Source organism: Oratosquilla oratoria, chromosome 8 (genome assembly GCF_046742065.1).
Source record: "Oratosquilla oratoria isolate Oo_2021 chromosome 8, ASM4674206v1, whole genome shotgun sequence".
Classification (NCBI taxonomy): domain Eukaryota; kingdom Metazoa; phylum Arthropoda; class Malacostraca; order Stomatopoda; family Squillidae; genus Oratosquilla; species Oratosquilla oratoria.
Window position 1 is genome coordinate 6856900 of NC_134784.1, and position 22147 is coordinate 6879046.

Genomic DNA, 22147 nt, shown 5'->3' on the forward strand with positions numbered 1-22147 from the left:
AGATAGTCATTAAATTCATTGATTCCTGATATCAATCTGTGTATGTTGGTGTATGTTATCTTTAATTTTTTCCCTTTTCTTCCTTTTCTTCTTTCTCCTGCATTTCCTTTTCCCCCTTATGAACCATTTCCTCAGTCTCAAGTCCATCACTCTAAAAAAAATCCTTTCTTTTTCTGTTCTTTTCTCATTCTTTTCTTTAGCTTCCTTTTTAAGTGTTTTTCCTTTTCTTTTTCCTCATTAATCAGTTCCTTTTTTATCCCTAGATTTTTGTAGGTTTTACTTTTGCTAGTTTTCCTACATTTGTCAATATTTCTTCTGCTATTCTCTGTGAATTAAGTTTTACTTTAAGAGGTCTATTCTTCTCTCCAGAATATTTGCCCATCCTATAGATATCTTCTATTGCCTTTTCGTGTACCTGGCCCTCCTCCTGTATTTCTTTTAGTATTTCTGTCACTATATTCTCCTCTTTTTACCTTTGGAACCATGTTTTTCTTTGATACCACAGATTAAAATACATTATTTTTTTATCTATTGTGTCTCTTACCCAATCTCTTTTTTCTTTTATTACTTCTATTACTACGGGATAGGAGGAAAGCTTCTAGGAGCTGTCAAGAGTTTTTACGAGAGTAGTAGAGCATGTGTCAGGATTAGAAATGGAGAGAGTGAGTGGTTCGAGGTAAAGGTGGGACTTCGTCAGGGATGTGTTATGTTGCCCTGGCTGTTCAATCTATACATGGATGGGGTGGTGTGGGAGGTAAATGCAAGGGTGGTGGGTCAGGGATTGGCGATGGTTAAAGAAAATGGAGAAAAGTGGGAGGTGAGCCAACTGTTGTTTGCAGATGACACTGCGCTTGTAGCAGGATCAGAGGAGGTATTGAGGAAGTTGGTGACAGAGTTTGGGAGTGTGTGTGAAAGAAGGAAGTTGAAGATAAATGTGAGTAAAAGTAAGGTGATGAGATGTACAAGGGGTGAAAGTGACAGCAGATTGGAGGTGAGCATTAAGGGAGGAGAGCGATTGGAAGAAGTGGATAGTTTTAGATACTTGAGAGCGAATGTGGCAGGAAAAGGTGGAGTGGAGATGGAGGTAGAATGTAGATTGAGAGAAGCGAGTAAATGCCTTGGTGGATTAAAAAATGTAATGAGGAATAGACATTTGGGAATGGAGGCTAAGAGGAGATTGTATGAAGGAGTGATTGTGCCAACAGCACTGTATGTGGCAGAAACATGAAACATAAGAGAGGAGTTTGAATGTGTTTGAGATGAGGTGTCTGAGAAGTATGATGGGGTTACTAGGCTGGATAGAGTGAGAAATGAGGATGTGAGGAGGAGAACAGGGGTGGTAAGGGAGTTGGGAGACAGGGTTGATAAGAGAGTATTGGGATGGTTTGGACACATGGAAAGAATGAGTGAAGAAAGATCAGTAAAAGAGGTATGGAAGGCAGATGTGGAGGGAGTAAACATGAGAGGGCGTCCTAGGATGAGATGGATGGATGGGGTGAAAGGGGCTTTGGGAAAGAGGAGAATGTGTGTTGAGGAAGGACAGGAGAGGACAGAAGACAGGGGTGAATGGAGAATGGTTGCATATGGATGATGTTGTGATGCATGAGGTGGAATGGATCGGGGGATGGGGGGGTGAGGTAGTACAACCACTCCTCATTTAACGACCTACTCGGTTAACAACAACGCGGAGTTACAACGGGCTTTATGACGGACCAATTTTTGTTTAACGTAAATCTCCCGAAGTTACGACGTCGTTTACAATAATCAAGTTGGCTGCGGCAAATTTGTATGATGTTATAAATGAACTTGCACGGTGGATATTAGCTGTGAGGTAAAGTGTTCTGAAGCTTAGGTCTACATTACCATCATGCAAGCTGCAAAAACTACCTGGAGTACAGTATATACCGGTATTGGTAAATTTTTAGTTTCGACCATGGGCGCAATATAGCAATAGAAAATTAATTATCAATTTTGTAAATCATAATATATCAACGTAATATGCAATTTTGTGAGCGGAAATAAAAAACAAAAAAGTGCTAAAACAGATTTCGTAAGTAACGAAGTCATGTCAGACGAATGATACACCATGTTTATGATAGATGCCGACGTTGAAGAAATGAAAGGATGATAGATTCGTCTAACCTAAACTAAACTAACCTGTGTTTAATAAATCATTACCTGCAAATTAAATGTCATCCAGCTCGCCCTCGTTGTCGTCGTCGTGAGAGACGTTGGCGGGCTTTTCAACCACTCTCTCAGCTTGCAGGGTATACAAAGTTCTTGCAGCTTGAAGGAATGCATGTATCTCCGCACCATAACATTCCTTCAAGAAAATATACCTGGCGAGGTAGTCGGAAGTACCAAGGCCGTCAATTAACAGACGACAAGATGGCGTCCCGATCCTATGCTACCGACTTCATTCATTAGCATATTTGCTTGTAGCAAGGTATTTTTTACTTTCATTTCCGCCCACAAAATTGCATATTATGTTGATACATTTTAATTTACAAAATCAATAATTAATTTTCTATTGCTATATTGCGCCCATGGTCGAAACTAAAAAAATACCCCGGTATTTAATATGGAATGTCAGCATACGCGGATTTGGTCATATACGGTAATTTCAGGAACCTAACCACCGTAAATAAACAGTAAATAAAGCTTTAATGTACTGTATAAAAGAGGGAAAATACACAAAAATAAAGATACATGTATTGCTGGACATTGTACATACAGTACATGTACGTATATGTATACACTTTCGCTTAACGAGCAATTCGGTTAACGGCGGCACACTGGTCCCAATTGTCATCGTTAAACGAGGAGTGGTTGTATGTGTGAGAAAAATTTGACACAGCCCGAAGGGATATCTCCCTGTCTTCTCCTTTTCTGCATGAAGGGACGGAGAGGGGGGGGGGGGTTGCCGATTTAATGAAGCGGCCTTGCTGTGGATGTGCTGCGTCTTGCGACACTGATTCTGATCCAGAGCAGTGGACAAGATGCAGGGATGACCCGTCATCCTGGAGGTGCCAAGATAAGAGGGAGGGTAGAGGGTGGAGGGGAATGGAGTGTATTAACCTCTTCAGTACGGGCCTTAAATCTCGCGGGCAGCAGCCAATGCCAGCCGTACAACGTGGCATAATAATACTCGCATCATAAAATATAGTCACCTCTTATATCGATCGTTCTCTCTTTCACCCGTGAATTTTGATAACCATAGAAAATGTGATTACATTCAGTTTAGAGAGTATGTCATTACGGAGGGGCAACTACAATAAATATAATCAAGACGCCGATATGGCAGCCTCGCGTATCCACTTGCTCCTCATGACGCCTACGTATGCAGCACCGTATGGAAGGGGTTAAGGAATGGAATGGGTGGGAATTGTTTTTATGCCCTTTTCTTTTTGGCTACCTTCCTTGAAAGAGGGAAAAAGCCTTTGGTATATGTATGTATTACTGTGTCCTTTGTACTTTCGTTCATTTGTTCTTTGACTTTCTTTAAATAGTATTTTTTGTTTTCTTTTTCTTCATTCATTTGGTTTTTGATTTCCATCATGTTTGATTTTTTATACTTTCACCAACTTTGCCTGCCTCTATTAATATTTTTTCATTAACTTCCCTCAACAAAGTTTAATTTTTGTCTTCATTTTTCATCTTTTCATTATCATTTTTTACTTTAGCCAGTTCCTTTTTTATTTCTTCCAATTCCTTAACTATTAGTGCATTTTTCTTCCTCAATTCACTCACTTCTTTGTATAATTGGTTATGTTCCCTTTTCCATTCAACGAAATCCCTTTTCATTTGAAATATTTCTTGGTTTATTAGTATGTTTTTGAGGTCGATACCTCTTTCTGTTCTGAATCCATGGAATGATTCGTCTTCATATCTGGGACTATGTTACATATTTTCTTTCTACTTCCAAAAGGCATTCATACTTACTCATGTCTAATCTTTTTTAGGTTGTCTCTGCATATGTTGGTTTATCATCCATTTCCCTTCTTTTTTCTATTCTTGTTAAACTTAAATCACTCTGCTACATCACGGTACCACTTGTCATACCCCCCTCCGATCTGTTTACAACTAGGTAAATCACCAATTTTCGGTCAAAGAATAGCTAGATTTAGCGCTGGTTCGCGGAGCATTCTCAGGCACATCCAATTCATTCGACTGTCACTGTGTGAAGCAAGTGTGTTATTGAGGGGACACCACGAGATGGGAAGTGTGCAAGAGAGAGACCAAACAGAAGGTGAAGATATACAAAGAAATTTGCAGGAGTGGTATGGCAGAGGTTGGCATAGCCTTGCAAGTCATGGAATGATATAAGAGAGGCCTCTGCTGATCAATGGACTTGAAATGGCTAATTGACTGACTTTGTAAAAGGTCTTGTAACAGCAGCTGTGAGAGAGTTACATAGTTTATATCATGTCTTTTCTTTTTAGTGTACTGTATATCTTATCTGGACTTCCCACTTTAGTTTTATTTTGCAATTTTTATATTGAAAATAGGATATGCTCTCAGTACCTGTAAGAGGGCAAGCATTATTAATATTATGGAGTAGGAGTGATTCTTATGATCTGTATTTGCTACCTCATTGACCAGCCATATCCACAAACACTTTTTACTATAAACTACAGTAATTTTTCAGCAGAAATTGAAGTGGAAAAATGTTTTGGAATTTACTTACTAATCTTGAATTATCACCATAACCTCATCCTCAGTAAAATTTGATCTTTTTTTGCTGGAGGAGGATGGGGGGCTCCATGGTTTTCTTGAACATGATTCCTCTATGTTTACATTTAGTGGCTATCAGAAATGTTGTGATTGGCTGAGAGCCCATAAGAAGACATGTTCTCATTGGCTGGAACCAACATCAGCTGGTGTGTGTGAGGATCAGTGATTGTAAAGTCCACCACTTACACGAATATAACAATGTCAGAGGCAGACAATCAGTATAAGTTATAACAGATCTTTAAGCCATATTCCAAGATTTGAGGTTGCAAACAGTTTACAATTTCTATGACTTTGTCAGTTACAGTAAAGTTTTGAGTATCCACCACTTGTTACAGTGAACCTTAATACATACATACATATACCAAAGGCTTTTTTCTCTTACAAGGGAGGTAGCCAAAAAACAAAGTCATAAAATCCATTTCTATCCATTCCATCCCCAACATACTCCACTCCTATCCACCTCCCTCCCTCCCTCTCATCCTGGCATCTGCATGACATATCATCCATGCATCTCGCCCACTGCCCTGGGTCAGAGGCAGTGTTGCAAGACACAGCACATCCACACCCACATACCCCACCCACTCCCCTTTATGCATCACAGCATCATCCATACACAACCATTCTCTATTCACACCTGTCTTCTGTCCTCTCCTGTCCTTCCTCAACAGACATTCCCCTCTTTCCCAATGCCCCTTTTACCCTATCCATCCATCTCATTCTTGGTTGCCCCCTCATGTTCACTCCTACCTCTGCCTTCCACATCTTTCACTAATATTTATTCACTTATTCTTTCCATGTGTCCAAACCATCCCAATACTCTTTCATCAACTCTATCTCTCCAACTCCCTTTCCACTCCCATTCTCCTCCTCACCTTCTCATTTCTCACTCTATCCAGCCTAGTATCCCCTATCATACTTCTCAGGCACATCCTAAAGTGGGATAGGAGAAAAACAAGAGGACACAAAACTTAAAAAGGATAGTTACAGAAGAGATCTGAAAAAGAATAGCTTCCCACACAGAGTTATAGATATCTGGAGCAAACTGAATGAGGAAACAGTGTGGAAAAACTATACAAGAATTTAAGATCAAACTGGATGCTGAAAGATACAAAAATGTGTCACAATGAGCATAGCTCTCTTCTCGTAAAATACATACATACATATACCAAAGCTTTTTTCCCCTTACAAGGGAGGTAGCCAAAAAGGAAAAGGCATAAAATCATTCCCACCCATTCCATCCCTAAATACACTCCACACCCCTCCACCCTCCCTCCCACCTTAGCAGCTCCTGCATGACGGGTCATCCCTGCACCTTGTCCACTGACCTGGGTCAGAAGCAGTGTCACAAGTCACAGCACATCCACAGCAAGGCCACTTCATTAAATCGGTGACCCCCCCTCTCCGTCTCCCCATGCATAAAAGGAGAAGATGGGGAGAAATCCCTTCGGGCTGCGTCAAATTTTGCTCACACATACTACCTCACCCCCCATCCCCCCACCCATTCCACCTCATGCATCACAACATCATCCATATACAATCACTCCCCATTCACCCCTGTCTTCTGTCCTCTCCCATCCTTCCTCAACAGACATTCCCCTCTTCCCCAAAGCCCCCTTCACCCCATCCATCCATCTCATCCTAGGATGTCCCCTCATGTTCACTCCCTCCACATCTGCCTTCCATACCTCTTTTACTAGTCTTTCTTCACTCATTCTTTCCATGTGTCCAAACCATCCTAATACTCTTTCATCAACCCTATCTCCCAACTCCCTTTCCACCCCTGTTCTCCTCACCTCCTCATTTCTCACTCTAGCCTAGTAACCCCCATCATACTTCTCAGACACCTCATCTCAAACACATTCAAACTCCTTCTCTCTTCCTCTCTTATGTTCCATGTTTCTGCCCCATACAGTGCTGTTGGCACAATCACTCCTTCATACAGTCTCCTCTTAGCATCCATTCCCAAATGTCTATTCCTCATTACACTCTTTAAACCACCAAGGCATTTACTCGCTTCTCTCAATCTACGTTCTACCTCCACCTTCACTCCACCTTTTCCTGCCACATTTGCACCCAAGTACCTAAAACTATCCACTTCCTCCAGTCGCTCTCCCTTAATGCTCACTTCCAGTCTACTGCCACTTTCACCCCTTGTACATCTCATCACCTTACATTTACCCACATTTATCTTCAGCTTTCTTCTATCACACACTCTCCCAAACTCTGTCACCAACTTCCTCAATCCCTCCTCTGATCCTGCTACAAGCACAGTGTCGTCCGCAAACAACAGTTGGCTCACCTCCCACTTTTCTCCATTTTCTTTAACCATCTCCAATCCCTGACCCACTACCCTTGCATTTACCTCTCGCACTACCCCATCCATGCATAAGTTGAACAGCCAGGGCGACATAACGCATCCCTGACGAAGTCCTACCTTTACCTCAAACCATTCACTCTCTCCATTTCTAATCCTGACACAAGCTCTACTACCCTCATAAAAACTCTTGACAGCTCCTAGAAGCTTTCCTCCTATCCCATAAATCCGCAAAACCTCCCACAGTGCCTTTCTGTCTACCCTATTGAAAGCCTTTTCCAGATCCATAAAAGCCCAAAAAACATCCTTCCCCTTTCCTATAGCTTTCTCACATATCTGTCTTACCACAAAGATCTGATCTACACAACCTCTACCAGTCCTAAATCCACACTGTTCCTCACCAATTACTCCCTCTGTTCCTCTCCTAATCCTCTCAATCAAGATCCTCACATAAGCCTTCCCAACTACACTTAACAAGTTAATCCCTCGTAAAATACAACTAGGTAAATTCGTTCAAACTCCTCTCTTCCTCTCGCATCTTCCATGTTTCTGCCCCATACAGTGGTGTCAACACAATCACTCCTTCATACAATCTCCTCTTAGCATCCATTCCCAAATGTCTATTTCTCATTACACTTTTTATTCCACCAAGGCATTTACTTGCTTCTCTCAATCTATATTCTACCTCCACTTCCACTCCACCCTTTCCCAATTCATTTGCACCCAAGTATCTAAAACTATCCACTTCCTCTAGTTTCTCCCCCTTAATACTTACTTCCAGTCTACAGCCACTTTCTCCCCTTGTACATCTCATCACCTTATTTTTCCCACATTTATCTCCAACTTCCTTCTTTTACACCCCTTCCCATACTCTGACACTAACTTTCTCAATCCCTCCTCTGATCCTGCTACAAGCACAATGTCATCAGCAAACAACAACTGTCTTATCTCCTACTTTTCTCCATTTTCTTTAACCACTTCGGTACGGGACTTAAATCTCGCGGGCAGCAGCCAATGCCAGCCGTATGACGTGTCGTAATAATAATCGCATCATAAAATATAGTCACGGCTTATATCGATCGTTCTCTCTTTCACCCGCGAATTTTGAAAACCACAGAGAATGGGATTCAGGGCGCATTTGGGAGAATGTAAAAACACAGGGGCGACTACAATAAATATAATCAAGACGCCGATATGGCAGCGTCGCGAATCCACTTGCTCCTCATGACGCCTACGTGTGCGGCACCATATGGAAGGGGTTAACCATCTCCAATCACCGACCCATTACCCTTGCTTTTACCTCTTGCATCACCCCATCCATGTATAGATTGAACAGCCAAGGTGACATAACACATCCCTAGCAAAGTCCCACCTTTACCTCAAACCACTCACTTTTTCCATTTCAGATTCTAACACAAGCTCTACTACTCTCGTAAAAACTCTTGACTGCTCTTAAAAGCTTTCCTCCTATCCCATATATCTGCATTACTTCCCATAGTGCCATCCTGTTTACCCTGTCATAAGCCTTTTGCAAATCCATAAAGACCCAAAAAACATCCATACCATTTCCAAAAGCTTTCTTGCATATCTGTCTTACCACAAAAAACCAATCCATGCAACCCCTATCTATCCTAACCCCACACTGTTCCTCACCAATTACTCCCTCTGTTCCTCTCCTAATCCTCTCAATCAAGACCCTCTCATAAGCCTTCCCAACTGCACTTAACAAACTGCCTTCACTTCATCTTTCCTTATTTCTCCTCCATTTTCCTTATTCATTACTGTCATTTTCTTAGCGCTTCCCACTGCAACTACCTTTCCCTCCCTACCCTCCTTCACATTTAGCAACTCCCTAAAATACTCTGTCCATCTTCCTCTTATTGCCTTCGCTTCCATTATCATCTCTTCATCTGCACCTTTTACCTTTTCTTCTCTACTTGATTTGCCTCCTCTTCCTTTCTGAATCTCTTTCCGAAACATCTTTTTATTAATTTCAAAATTTTCTGTCATACTCTTACTCCATTTCACATCAGCTCTCCTCTTTGCCTCCTTTATCGTATGCTCTATTTCTCGTCTCTTTTCTTTGTACTTCTCATATGATTCTATCATCCTATTTTGTGACCAATCTGTGAAAGCTTGCTTCTCTTCTACAACCTTCTTTGCTTCCTCAATCCCACCACTCACTACCCTTCCTTCTATTTCCTCCTGTCCTTGTTCCACACACCATCTTTGCACACCTTGTGACTCCCTCTTTGAAACATCCCCATTCCTCCTCCACTCCTAGTTCTACTCTATCTTTCACTCTCTCCCATTCCTCTCTCAACTTCTTGTATTCCTTCTCCTTTTCTTTCTCATTTAAGTATTTCACTCTAAGCGCCTCCCTACCTTTTGTCCTTTTCCTCTTTCTCCATCTATTCTCCACTCTCAACTTACCTTCCACTAAAAAATTATCTGATATTCCCCCACTCTCTCCCCTTAGAACATGTACATCCTTAACTCTTCCTACTATACTCCTAGTTACCACTATATAGTCCATTAACGCTCTATCTACCACCCTTCCATCCACCACCCTCTCCCATGTGTACTTATGCTTGACTTTCTTCCTAAACACTGTATTTGCTATCATCAACTCTCTAGACACATCTCCACCATCAACTCTCTACTATGATTTTTTCATGGAACTCTACACTTTCCAATCACTCCGTCTATTGGTTCATTTCCTACCCTAGCACTAAGGTCTCCTAATACCACTACATTGACATTTTTTCCTAATCCCTCTATGCACTCATCTAAATCTATCCAAAATGCCTCCCTTTCCTCTATGCTCTTCTCACTACGAGGCCCATACGCACTTACAAAAACCCACATCTCCTTTCCCAGCTTCATCTTCATCCACATTAACCTTGAAGAAACCTCTTTCCACTCCACTACATGCTTTCCTATCTCTTCACTTACTAGTATAGCCACCCCTTCTCTCCCTCGTCCTCTCTTCATTCCTGAGAACCTCCCAACTACACTCCCAAACTCACACTCTTCCCTCCATTTCAACTTAGTTTCACTCAATGCCAACACATCCATATTTCTTCTCACAAACATAATTCCTATCTCTTCCCTTATACTCTCATTTGTACAACATCCATGCACATTAAAAGGCCCAAACCTTAGAGTACTGGTTGGAAAACTCCTAGACCCTCTTATGCCTTTACTTTTTTTTAGGAATGTCCCCTTTGGGGCTACAGGTTGCAGGATTCCTAGTCCTATCTCTGTCCTGTTTTTTGTTGCCTCATATGACTCAAGTGGGAAGAATTGGTGGCAGCATTCTTTTCCCCCACCACAGGGTTATGCAAAAAAAGAAAATGAATATTCAAAGAAATGGTACAGTACAGTAACAAGGGGTTGGGGGACAACATAATGGAGGGACAGTCACAGTATAATAACAGTGTCATCATTTCTCTATGAACAAACTCTTCCTCTATCATAGACAAAATGATGTGTGGCTCTGGTCCATAGGGGCATCCCAAATAGACCCTAAAGTATCAACTTTGCCACAATAAAATGCAGCCAATACCCCAGAAGGATGACAGATTGCGCTTTCCTGGATTTGCAAAAGGTATTTGATAAAGCACCACGCAAAAAGCTATTAAGAAAACTCGAAATAACAGAAGGTGTACAAGGAAATTTATTGATATGGATGGAAGATTTCTTGCACGGGAAAAAATGAGGGTGGTACTTAGAAATAAAAACTCAACCTGGGAAGAAATGGTAAGTGGAGTCCCACATGGTTCTGTATTAGCTTCAATAATGTTTGCTATATATATAAATGACTTGGATAAAGGTGTAGAATGTTATATGAACTTCTTTGCAGATGATGCAAAACCACTAAAATAAGTACAGAAAAAGACTGTGAATCACTACAGAGAGACCTGGACAAAGTCTGGGAATGGAACCAAAAGTGGGAAGTGAATTTCAACATCAAGAAATATCGTATAATGGAGTTTGAAAAAAGTAAAAAAAGAATATCAGGACAATATAAAATTGGTACAAAGGAAGTAAAAAAAAAGTTAGCTCTGAAAAGGATCTAGAAGTAATTATTAAGAAAGACATGTCACCAGACAAACATATAAACAAAATAGTTGAAGAAACCTACAATTTACTAAGATCAATAATGGTGGCTTTTAATTACTTGGATGAAGTAACAGTAAAAAAAATATTAGATATTAGTCACACTGATAAGACCAAGATTGGAGTATGCTGTGACAGTATGGACACCCAGTACAAAAAAGAATATACAGAAATTAGAAAGAATACAAAGGCCAACAACAAAGATGGCAACAACACTTTCCAAATTGATATATGAACAAAGATGGTCTAAACTGGAACTACCAACCCTGGAACAAAGAGGAGAAAGAGGAGATCTACTGGCCATTTACAGAATCATGAAAGGCATGAAAGTCCTTGAAGAGAAGACTTATTAAAGTGGGATAAAAGAAAAACAAGGGGACATGAAAAGAAACTCAAAAAGGATAGTTATAGAAGTGATATGAAAAAAATAGTTTTCCACTCAGAGTGGTGGATGTCTGGAACAAATTGAATGAAACAATAGTGTATGCAAAAACCATACAAGAATGTATGAACAAACTAGATGCTGAGAGCTACAGACGGGTCACTACAAGCATAGCTCCCCTTCCCGTATAACAACATAATTTGTAATACTAAACAGAGGTATGCTAAATATTTCACCTGTGTGTATGTCTGCAACAAGATATCCTGCCCTGGATCATCTATCAACAAAAGGCCCATATCATACCAGCTGGAAAAAAAAAAAAAAAAAAAAAAAAAAAAATTAGTGACTGCCTTAAAGTATAACAGATCAACCTGTATACAGATGAATAATAAGAGCTAGATAATACATGTGCAGCACATATATATATATATATATATATATATATATACATACATATACCAAAGGCTTTTTTCCCCCTAACATGGGGGGTAGCCAAAAAGAAAAAGGCATAGAAACCACTCCTACCCATTCCATTCCCTACATATTCCACCCCCCTCCACCCTCCTCCCTCCCTCTCATCTTGGCACCTCTTGGATGACGGGTCATCCCTGCATCCTGTCCACTGCCCTGGGTCAGAAGCAGCGTCACAAGACACAGGACATCCACAGCAAGGCTGCTTCATTAATTCGGCAACCCCCCTCTCCGTCCCCTTATGCAGAAAAGGAGAAGATAGGGAGAAATCCCTCCGGGCTGCATCAAATTATTTCTCATACATACTTCCTCACCCCCCATCCCCCACCCACTCCCCCTCATGCATCACAGCATCATCTATACACAACCCTTCTCAATTCATCCCTATCTTGTCTTCTCCTGTCCTTCCTCAAGAGACATTCTTCTCTTTTGTAATGTCCCTTTTACTCCATCCATCCATCTCATCTTAGAACGCCCCCTCATATTCACTCCTTCCACCTCTGTCTTCCATACCTCTTCTACAAATCTTTCTTCGCTCATTCTTTCCATGTATCCAAACCATCCCAATACTGTTTCATTGAGAGGTGCAAAGAAAAGAGATGAGAAATAAAGCATAAGATAAAGGAGGCAGATGTGAAATGGGGTAAGAGTGTGACAGAAAATTTTGAAAGTAATAAAAATGTTTTGGGAGGAAATTAAAAGAGAAAGAGGAGGTGAATCAAGTAGAGAAGAAAAGGTAAAAGGTGCAGATAGAGAGATGATAATGGAAGAGAAGGCAGTAAGAGGAAGATGGGCAGAGTATTTTAGGGAGTTGCTTAATGTGAAGGAGGATAGGGAGAGAAAGGTTGTTGCCATGGGAAGCACTAAGAAAATGACTGTGATGAGTGAGGAAAATAGCAGAGAAATAAGGAACGATGAGGTGAAGGCAGTTGTTAAGATGATGAGTGCAGGTAAGGCACCTGGATTGGATGGATGTCATGAGGAATGGCTGAAAAAAGGAGGTACAGTGATGGTGGACTGGATGGTAACATTATTTAATGTTTGTTTAAGAGAGGGTAGAGTGCTAGGGATAAGTGTGAGCATAGTAATTTCAGAGGGATCAGTTTGTTAAGTGTAGTTGGAAAGGCTTGTGTGAGCTTCTTCATTGATAGGATTAAGAGAGGAACAGAGGGAGTAACTTGTGAGGAACAGTGTGGGTTTAGGACAGGTAGGGGTTGCATAGATCAGATTTTTGTGGTAAGACAGTTATGTGAGAAAGCTTTAGGAAAAGGTAAGGATGTTTTTTTGGGCTTTTAAGGAATTGGAAAAGGCTTATGACAGGGTAGACTGGAAGGCACTGTGGGAGGTATTGCAGATATATGGAATATGAGGAAAGCTTTTAAGAGCAGTCAAGAGTTTTTACAAGAGTAGTAGAGTTTGTGTTAGGATTAGAAATGGAGAGAGTGAATGGTTTGAGGTAAAAGTGGGATTTCTTCAGGGATGTGTTATGTTACCCTGGCTGTTCAATTTATATATGGATGGGGTGGTGCAAGAGCTAAATGCAAGGGTAGAGGGTAGGGGATTGGAGATGGTTAAAGAAAATGGAGAAAAGTGGGAGATAAGACAGTTGTTTGCTGACAACACGGAACTTGTAGCAGGATCAGAGGAGGGATTGAGGAAATTAGTGAATGAGTTTTTTTTTTTTATGTACTCAATTGTGAATATGGCAACCCTTGTATATATGTATATAATCTAAAATCTGGCAACCCCATGAGTCTTCCTTGGAGGTTGTATGCACTTGTAAGCCAGAGAAGACTGGATGATTACAGCAAAGATACTGTGTCGAGTTTGCTTCTCCAGACACCAGTACTCAATTACTCAATGTAGAGAAAAACTACAAATCTACAAGAGGAAAAAAGAAAGAGTTTAAATGTGTTGAAGATGAAATGTCTGAGAAGTATGGTAGGGGTTACTAGGCTGGATAGAATGAGAAAAAAAGAGGTGAGAAGGAGAGTGGAGGTGGAAAGGGATTTGGGAGATAGGTTTGATGAAAGAATATTGGGATGTTTTGGACATGTGGAAAGAATGAGTGAAGAAAGATTAGTAAAAGAAGTGTGAAAGGGAGAAAAGGATGGAGTGAACATGAGGGGGTGACCTAGGATGAGTTGGATGGATGGGGTAAAAGAGGTACTGGGAAAGAGTGAGATGTCTGTTGAGGAAGGAAGGGAAAAGACAGAAAATTGGAGTGAGTGGAGAATGGTTGTGTATGGATGATGCTGTGATAAATGGGATGGAGTGGGTGGGGTGGGGGTTGAGGGAGTATATGTGAATATCTTTATGCAGCCCGAAGAGATTTCTCCCATTCTTCTTTTTTCAGTATGAGGGGATGGAGGGGAGGTTTACTGTTTAAATGAAGTGGCTTTGCTGTGGATGTACTGTGTCTTGTTGAATTGCTTCTGACCCAGGGCAGTGGGCAAGATCCAGGGATGACCCATCACCCAGAAGGAGCCAAGAAAAGAGGGAGGGAGGGGTGGTGAATGGGAGTGGAGTATGTAGGGACAAAATGGGTGGTAGTGGATTTATGTCTTTGACTTTGGCTACCTCTCTTGTAAAGGGGAAAAAGCCCTTGGTATATGTGTTTATGTATAATGATAATAAAATCTTCATCCAGGTTACAATCAATCAAAAATGAGTGCTATCTTCTCAGGGTTTAGAAAAACTGAAATAAAGACAGCCAAAACTAAACATTACCTATCTCAAAATTTTTATAATTACATGAAACCAAAGGGCTTACAATCCTGGAGTAAGTTCCACAATGAAGTTTTCTACAGCTACAACAGGTTGCTGTGGATGTACTCTGCCACCACTTCGAAGTGAGTTGATACGTTCTTCACCTGCAGTTAAAGCTGATGCAAAACCAACGGGTTGAGCAGCCACACTAGTTGCTTCTGAGGACATCCCACTGTAAATAATATATTCATATGAGAGCAGTACACTTCTGCGGTGATATTTTGTGAATTTCTTTTATTTCTACTATCAAACCACCACTATTTTGGAAAAAAATCCCATGACTGGCCAAAGTGTGTTATAAAATATCAAGGTTAACAGGGAGACTGGTTTTCCAATGCATATAGGCTCTTCCCATTTATTGAACATCTGATTAAAGAGAACCTACACATGCAAGACCTTGAAATTTGTATCTCATCAAGCTAGTAAAATCCCAATTTATGAGAATCAATTTTAGCAATGTGCCACTGCTGTCTGCCACTAGTTAATCAATTGGAAAATCACTGTTTCAAATTTACCTAAATAATATTTTTAAAGATATTGATACATTAGAGATACTGAGACACTGACAGAAAACAAAATTCCTGCTTAAGTAACACCCTCCTTCCTTATTTCATAACCTACTGGTTACAAAGAAGTGTCATTTATGGTAAGTAGTATTTTTTTCATGCCACAAAGTCTTCTATAAGAGGCGTCTTAGCCCACTGATAGTTCATGACATTAACTAAATTTTCATCATTTCAACAATAGTACTAACATACATCATACTTTCAATGGTACATGCTTGGTGTTTTATTTTCTTATTTTTCATACACATGGTACTTAACTGTGACAAATACTTAATACATATTATAGATAATGTATATATCTTTATGATAATACAACTACTGTATGCTATGCTTTTGTAAGTACATGCTGGGTGTTTCTCCTTATTACTATTCAATCCATCCATCTCTCAGAAAACTCACAGCCTTCAGGTAACCAGCAATGGCCTCCAGTCAGGTCCATAAGTCACAAAGAAAAGATATATTTTGCTGTCTAGGGATTCTTAGTGTAGGGCACTGTAGTAAGAGGTGTTCTGTGTCCTCTGTGTGATGGTTGCATCTGGGGCAGTCAGAATCTGTGGCCTGGCATATTCTACTGGGTGTTCAGGATAAATTTGATAAAAAAAAAAATTCTATCATTTCAAAACCATTTGAAGGATTTAATAGTGGTAAAGTGCAATGGATAGCTGATTCTGTGTACTATTGGTGGGTGTGAGAGCTAGAGAGCATGGACAACAGGAAAACATCAGAATATTGGAAGAGAGTGACCTGCATCATAATGATTCATGCTGTATTAAAAAATTCGGAAATTTTAGCTGCAGCTCAGTGCTCCTTAAATACTGTGAAGGTCATGAGATATGAGCTGGAGAATTGTAATGGAGATGTGGAAGCAGTAGCTAGCAGGAAATATCATAGCAAGCATTCTGACTCTGAAGAGAAAAAAAAAAAAAAAAAAAAAAAAAAAGTGCAGCAAGATCCAGGCAAGGCAATGCAGACCTTGGCAAAGAGATGGGTGTCAGAGTGGCAACTATGAAGAAAGCTCTGAACAAGGATCTTTGCTACCCCTCATATATGAGGTGCAAGGGCAAACTACTCACTGCCAAGGCCCAAGAGAACTGCCTTACAAAAGCCAAGAAACTCCTCAATAAGGCCAAACACCCAGTCAAGCTGGGGATGCTCTGGTTCTTCTCAGACAAGAAGAACTTTTGCCTGGACCAGCTGCACAATGTGCAGAACAACAGGTGGCTAGCCTACAGTACACATGAAGTCCTGTGCTTCATGAAGACCAAATTCCCTCAAACTGTATTTGCCTTCTTGTATCTTACGGGAAAGGGGAGATAAACTCGTGGTGTCCCATCTTTGTATCCCTCCATATCCAGTTTGCTCTTAAATTCTTGTATTATTTTTGCACACACTGTTTTCTCATCTAATGTGTTCCTATGTGCTTACAAAGAAGTTGTGGTTTTCAAGTGACTGCTATGGTGTAAAAGTATCCAGTTTGATATAGTATATTAATGTACAAAATGGAGGAAGGAAAAGGAGAAAAAAGTAATGAATCAACAAAGAGAGGACTGGACATAAGCAGAGTCGAATCACTACTGGGAGTGATACCAAAGAGAACTTGTTTAAATGATACCCAAAAATCAACTCTAAGGTGGGAAAACAATGTTTTTTCAGGGTTTCAAAGTAAAAGAAGACTATTAGGCAAAGGTTTAGATATAAAAAGAGAAACTAGGTATAGCAGTGTACAAAGAAATTGAGACATTAAGACTTGGAACTAATAGATTTAAGAATTGATTATAGAGCAATGCACAGAGAAATGCCCAATCTATGAAAAGCTAATGAAGAAATGAAAAGAGCTTAATGACCTAAAAAGTGAACTAAGTATGATCAGAAATTATGAAAAAAAATATATGAAGAGAGAAACAAAAATGAAGAACTGAAAAAAGAGCTCAAAGAACAAATACAATCAGTGACTGAAAAAGTGGGAGAATCAATTAAGTAGATGGATCTCCTAGAAATGAAATATCGGTGGAAACAAGAACAAGAAAATCAGAAAATAACATTTAAAGAAATAGTACAACAGCAGGTAAAGGAAAATGCTAAAGAAACAGTAATTACAGAAAAGGAAAACTGGGTAAGAGGTACAGTGGATAAAAAAAAGAGTTGTATTGTAGTTTATGGTATTAAAGACAAACATAATGTATACAAATACCAAAGAGAAAAAAAGAGAGGAAAAAAAAATTGCAAAGGAAATTTTGAAAGAGGTTCAAGAAGAGGGACAAGAATTGGACAAAGATATTGAGGAGGTGCACTAAAACTCAAACTAAGGACTCAAATGATAGTTTAACCACTTCCATACAGTGACGCCTACGTAGGCGTCATGAGGAGCAAGTGGGTACGCGATGATGCCAACGTTGGCGTCTTGATTATATTTATTGTAGTCGTACCTGCGTGACCCTCATTCTCTCTAAACTGGCTTCATCATATTTTCTATGGTTATCAAAATTCACGGGTGAAAGAGAACGAGTGATTGAGCAGTGACTTTATTTTTTATAATGCGATTACTATGACGCAACATTGCATGCCTGGCAGCTAATGCTGCCAGACGTGCAATGTGCCCCGGAGTGAAGAGGTTAAAGGCTACCATCAAAAGCAGCAAAGCTAGCAAATAGTGAAAATTATAAAAAGGTATGGATAAAAAAGGAAATGAGTGATGAGGAAATAGAGAAAGAAAAGGCACTTAGAAATAAAGCAAATGAAAAAACAAGAGAAGAATGGAGACTGAAAAGAACGAGTATTTTTGGAGAGTACTGGACCTGAGGCTGAGAAAATGGTACATCAATAAAAAGGGAAAAAATTAAAATAACATATACATAGTATGATTTCAGGACTAAATAAATTAAACGACTATCTGTTTATAGAGAAACCAGACATAATGTGAATTGTGGAAACAAAATTAAAAGGTCCACTACCATCAAATACTGTGGGACAAGGTCTATACAACCATTGGGCAAAAAATAGAAAGGAAAAACAGGGTGGGGGAGTCACGTTTTTGACTAAGGTTTAAATGTGACAAAGATAACACAAGGAAAAAATAATGTGGAACTGATTATGATTAAAGTTGAAAACAGAAATATGAAAAGTAGAAAATTTATAGTAATATATGTGCCCCCAAAAACACAGGCCAGGACTGATAGTGATCATTCCAAAATATTGGAAGACACAAATGCATTAAGTGAATTACTGAAAGGAGGAAACATAGTAATTATGGGTGACTTTAACTCAAAGGAAATATGTTGGGAAGATGGAGAGGAACTTGGGGAAATATTCTACTGGATATGACCAATGAATACACATTGACTCAATGGGTGAAGGAAAATACCAGATATAGAAACAATGAAGAACTGTCGAGACTAGATTTAATATTCTCATCAGAGCCTGATATCATGGATCAAATGAAATACAAGACACCAATTAGGAAAAGTGACCACATACTAATAGAGTTCGAACTAAAGGAACAAAGTGATGTGAGAGGAAATGATAAACATAGAAAAGGAAGACTAATGTACAACAAAATAGACTTTGAAAAACAGGGATTTTTTTTTTAAATGAAGAAACAAAGATGGAAGAAAATGGAACATATTAAAAGAAAAATACAAGGAACAGATAGATATGTACCAAAGAAGAAACTAAAAGGGGTACACATAATGTGTTGGTATTACAAAGCGTGTAGTGAAGCTAAAGATACACGAGACAAAGCCTGGAAAAGATGGAAAAACAACAACAAAATTACCAAATGGCAAATATACAATCAAACTAAGAAACTATGAAAAAGACATAATAGAAAAATGAAAGGACCAACCTAAACTATTCTACAGATATGGAAATGACAAACTAAGAGAAAACACAAAATAGTGAAACTGCACAAAGTAGATAAAGAATATATATAGATGATGTAGAAATGGTTGAAATTATGATCAAATTTTTAAATCTGTATTCATAATTGAAAGCTCACAAAATTGGGAGGAGGGACAGAGAGAAAGATCCCCCACAATGAAAGAAGTAATGGTGACACGGAAAGAAATAAGGGACCAAATAAAAAAACTATGTCAGCAAGTCACATAGGCCAGATGGAATTTACAATTTGGATACTGAATGTATAGATGAACTAATGGACAAAATACACAAGATAATTGATTTCTCACTCAAAGAAGGAAAAGTACCACATGACTGGGAAAATGCAAATATTGTACCAATATACAAAGGAGACAAAGAAAATCCAACCAACTATAGACCAGTCTCCCTTACAAGTACGATAGCAAAAATATGCATAAAAGAAAGATCCCCCACAATAAAAGAAATAATGGTGACATGGAAAGAAATAAGGGACCAAATAAAAAAAATTGATGTTAGCAAGTCACATGGGCCAGATGGAATTGCAAATTGGATACTGAAAGAATGTATAGATGAACTAATGGACAAAATACACAAGATAATTGATTTCTCACTCAAAGTAGGAAAAGTACCACAAGATTGGGAAAATACAAATATTGTACCAATATACAAAGGAGACAAAGAAAATCCAACCAACTATAGACCGATCCAACCAACTATAGACCAGTATCCCTTACAAGAACAATAGCAAAAATATGCAATAAAGTTATCAAAAGTAAATGGATTAAACATTTGGAGGACAACAAAATACTAAATCCAAAACAATTTGGATTTAGAAGTGGAAGATCATGTGCCACAAATATGATATGCTTTTACAGACATACATACATATACCAAGGCTTTTTCCCCTTTACAAGGAAGGTAGCCAAAAAGGAAAAGGCATAAAATCATTCCCACCCATTCCATCCCTAAGATATGCTTTTACTTGAGGCTAATAGAAATAATTCAAGAAAGGGACAGATGGGCAGATTGTGCCTTCTTAGATTTACAAAAAGCATTTCACAAAGTACCACATAAAAAGCTACTAAGAAAAATTAAAACAATAGGTGGAATATAAGGAAAGCTATTGGAATGGATGAAAGATTTCTTGAACGGGAGAAAAATGAGGGTGGTACACTGAGACAAGAACTCAAATTTTCAATCTGTCTTTACAATTTTTTTTTTTTTTTTTTTTTTTTTTTTTTTTTTTTTTTTTTTTTTTTTTTTTTTTTTTTTTTTTTTTTTTTTTTTTTTTTTTTTTTTTTTTTTTTTTTTTTTTTTTTTTTTTTTTTTTTTTTAGAGATTAATTGATTTGTCATCTATGGCACCCCAACAAAATTTTAAAGTTGGCAATCTAAGTTGCCTTTTCCTTTTTGGCTACCTCCCTTGTAAGGGGGAAAAAGCCTTGGTATATGTATGTATGTAATCATGGTATGCTGAAACATTAACATAATGACCAAAACCCTGGTATGGTAAAAATAATTAAAAGGTACCTAAAAACATTAGCATGCAAATATTATGGGGTGAGCTGGCAAGAGCATCTGAATAAAAATATTTAAAAAAATGGAACTATAATCTATTGAAAAGGCCAGTGTTCTCTACAAACATGAGTACCTCATGTCCTGAGGAAAGGACCTCCTTTCCAAGTATTTGCAAGATGCAGAATATTCCATCGTCACCATGACAACACAAGAGGTATCATTCTTACATTTCCATCAGACTGGGACACTCTACTGTACTACCTGGTGTCATACTGTTAGGGGGTCTAAGCAATCATCAAGGTAAGAAGGAGTAAAATGTTCCACAGCAGCGAACACTATGAGTCACTAAAAATGGAAAAAGTGAAACAGGAAGAGTGAAGACAATTCTTAAAGATAGGATAATGGTGGGGGAAAGAATACTGCCACCAAGTCTTCCCACTTGAATCATAAGAGACAACAAAAATGGGATGGGGATTAGGACTAGGCCTTCTCCCTGTAGCACCACAGGGGACATTCCTTTAAAAAAAAGTAAAGGCATAACAGGGTCTAGAAATCGTCCAACCAGTACCCTAAGGTTTGGGTCTTTTAATGTGTGTGGATGTGGTACAGATGAGAGTAAAAGGGAAGAGATAGGCAGTATGTTTGTGAGAAGAAAGATGGATGTGTTGGCTTTGAGTAAAACTAAGTTGAGAGGGAAGGGCAAGTGTGAGTTTGGGAGTGTAGTTGGGAGGTTCTCAGGGGTGAAGAGAGGATGAGGGATAGAAGGGGTGGCTATACTATAGGCAATTCACTCTATAAATCTCAGTCGATTCTGCATTTTCAGTTGGCATCCCTGCTGACCCTTCCCCTGCTGAGCTGGCTGAAACTTAAAATATTTTCATATTTCTTCATTTAACTCAGTGACTATACGAGTTACACAAGTTTCATGTTCATCTAGGGATGGAGCAGTCCTTGTTCACCTATTTCAAAGCTTTACATCTCCATAGTACAAAGAAAGTAATTATAGCGAGTATAAGGTAAGGAATATAATTTCAATGTTTGTACAGCATTTTACTTGTTATTGCTGTGTCCAGTCATTATGAAACTGGTTGTAAAATTTAACATGTCTTCTGTGATATAAAATAGTCATGAATTTGACTGTGCTTTCACATATCCCATAAAGCAACACATAAATGAGAAAATGAAAGGTTTATATGATTATCTTTTGCAGGAAGCACAACATCTTGCTCCCTCCCTCCCTCCACCCCAATCAATCTCACGAGTCAAAATTGAACATGACTTGAGTACATACAGCTCATGGTTTTTCATCTTGATTAGTTTATGGCTTTTATCATCTCATATTCATTATCTTCTGAAGTCTTTGAATACAGTTGTACCAATGTATATGGTTGGAAGA

At 39.0% G+C, this 22147-nt stretch overlaps 1 protein-coding gene across 1 annotated transcript in view; it reads right to left on the bottom strand.

Annotated features, from left to right (window-relative positions):
* LOC143027564 (protein PRRC1-like) overlaps positions 1-22147 on the bottom strand; it is a 98478-nt gene that overhangs the window by 17573 nt on the left and 58758 nt on the right. The window contains exons 5-6 of the mRNA XM_076188875.1: positions 14797-14964; positions 11789-11858 (exon numbers count right to left, since the gene is read on the bottom strand). Of these exons, the coding sequence (XP_076044990.1) occupies positions 11789-11858; positions 14797-14964 (238 nt within the window). The remainder of the gene's footprint in view (positions 1-11788; positions 11859-14796; positions 14965-22147) is intronic.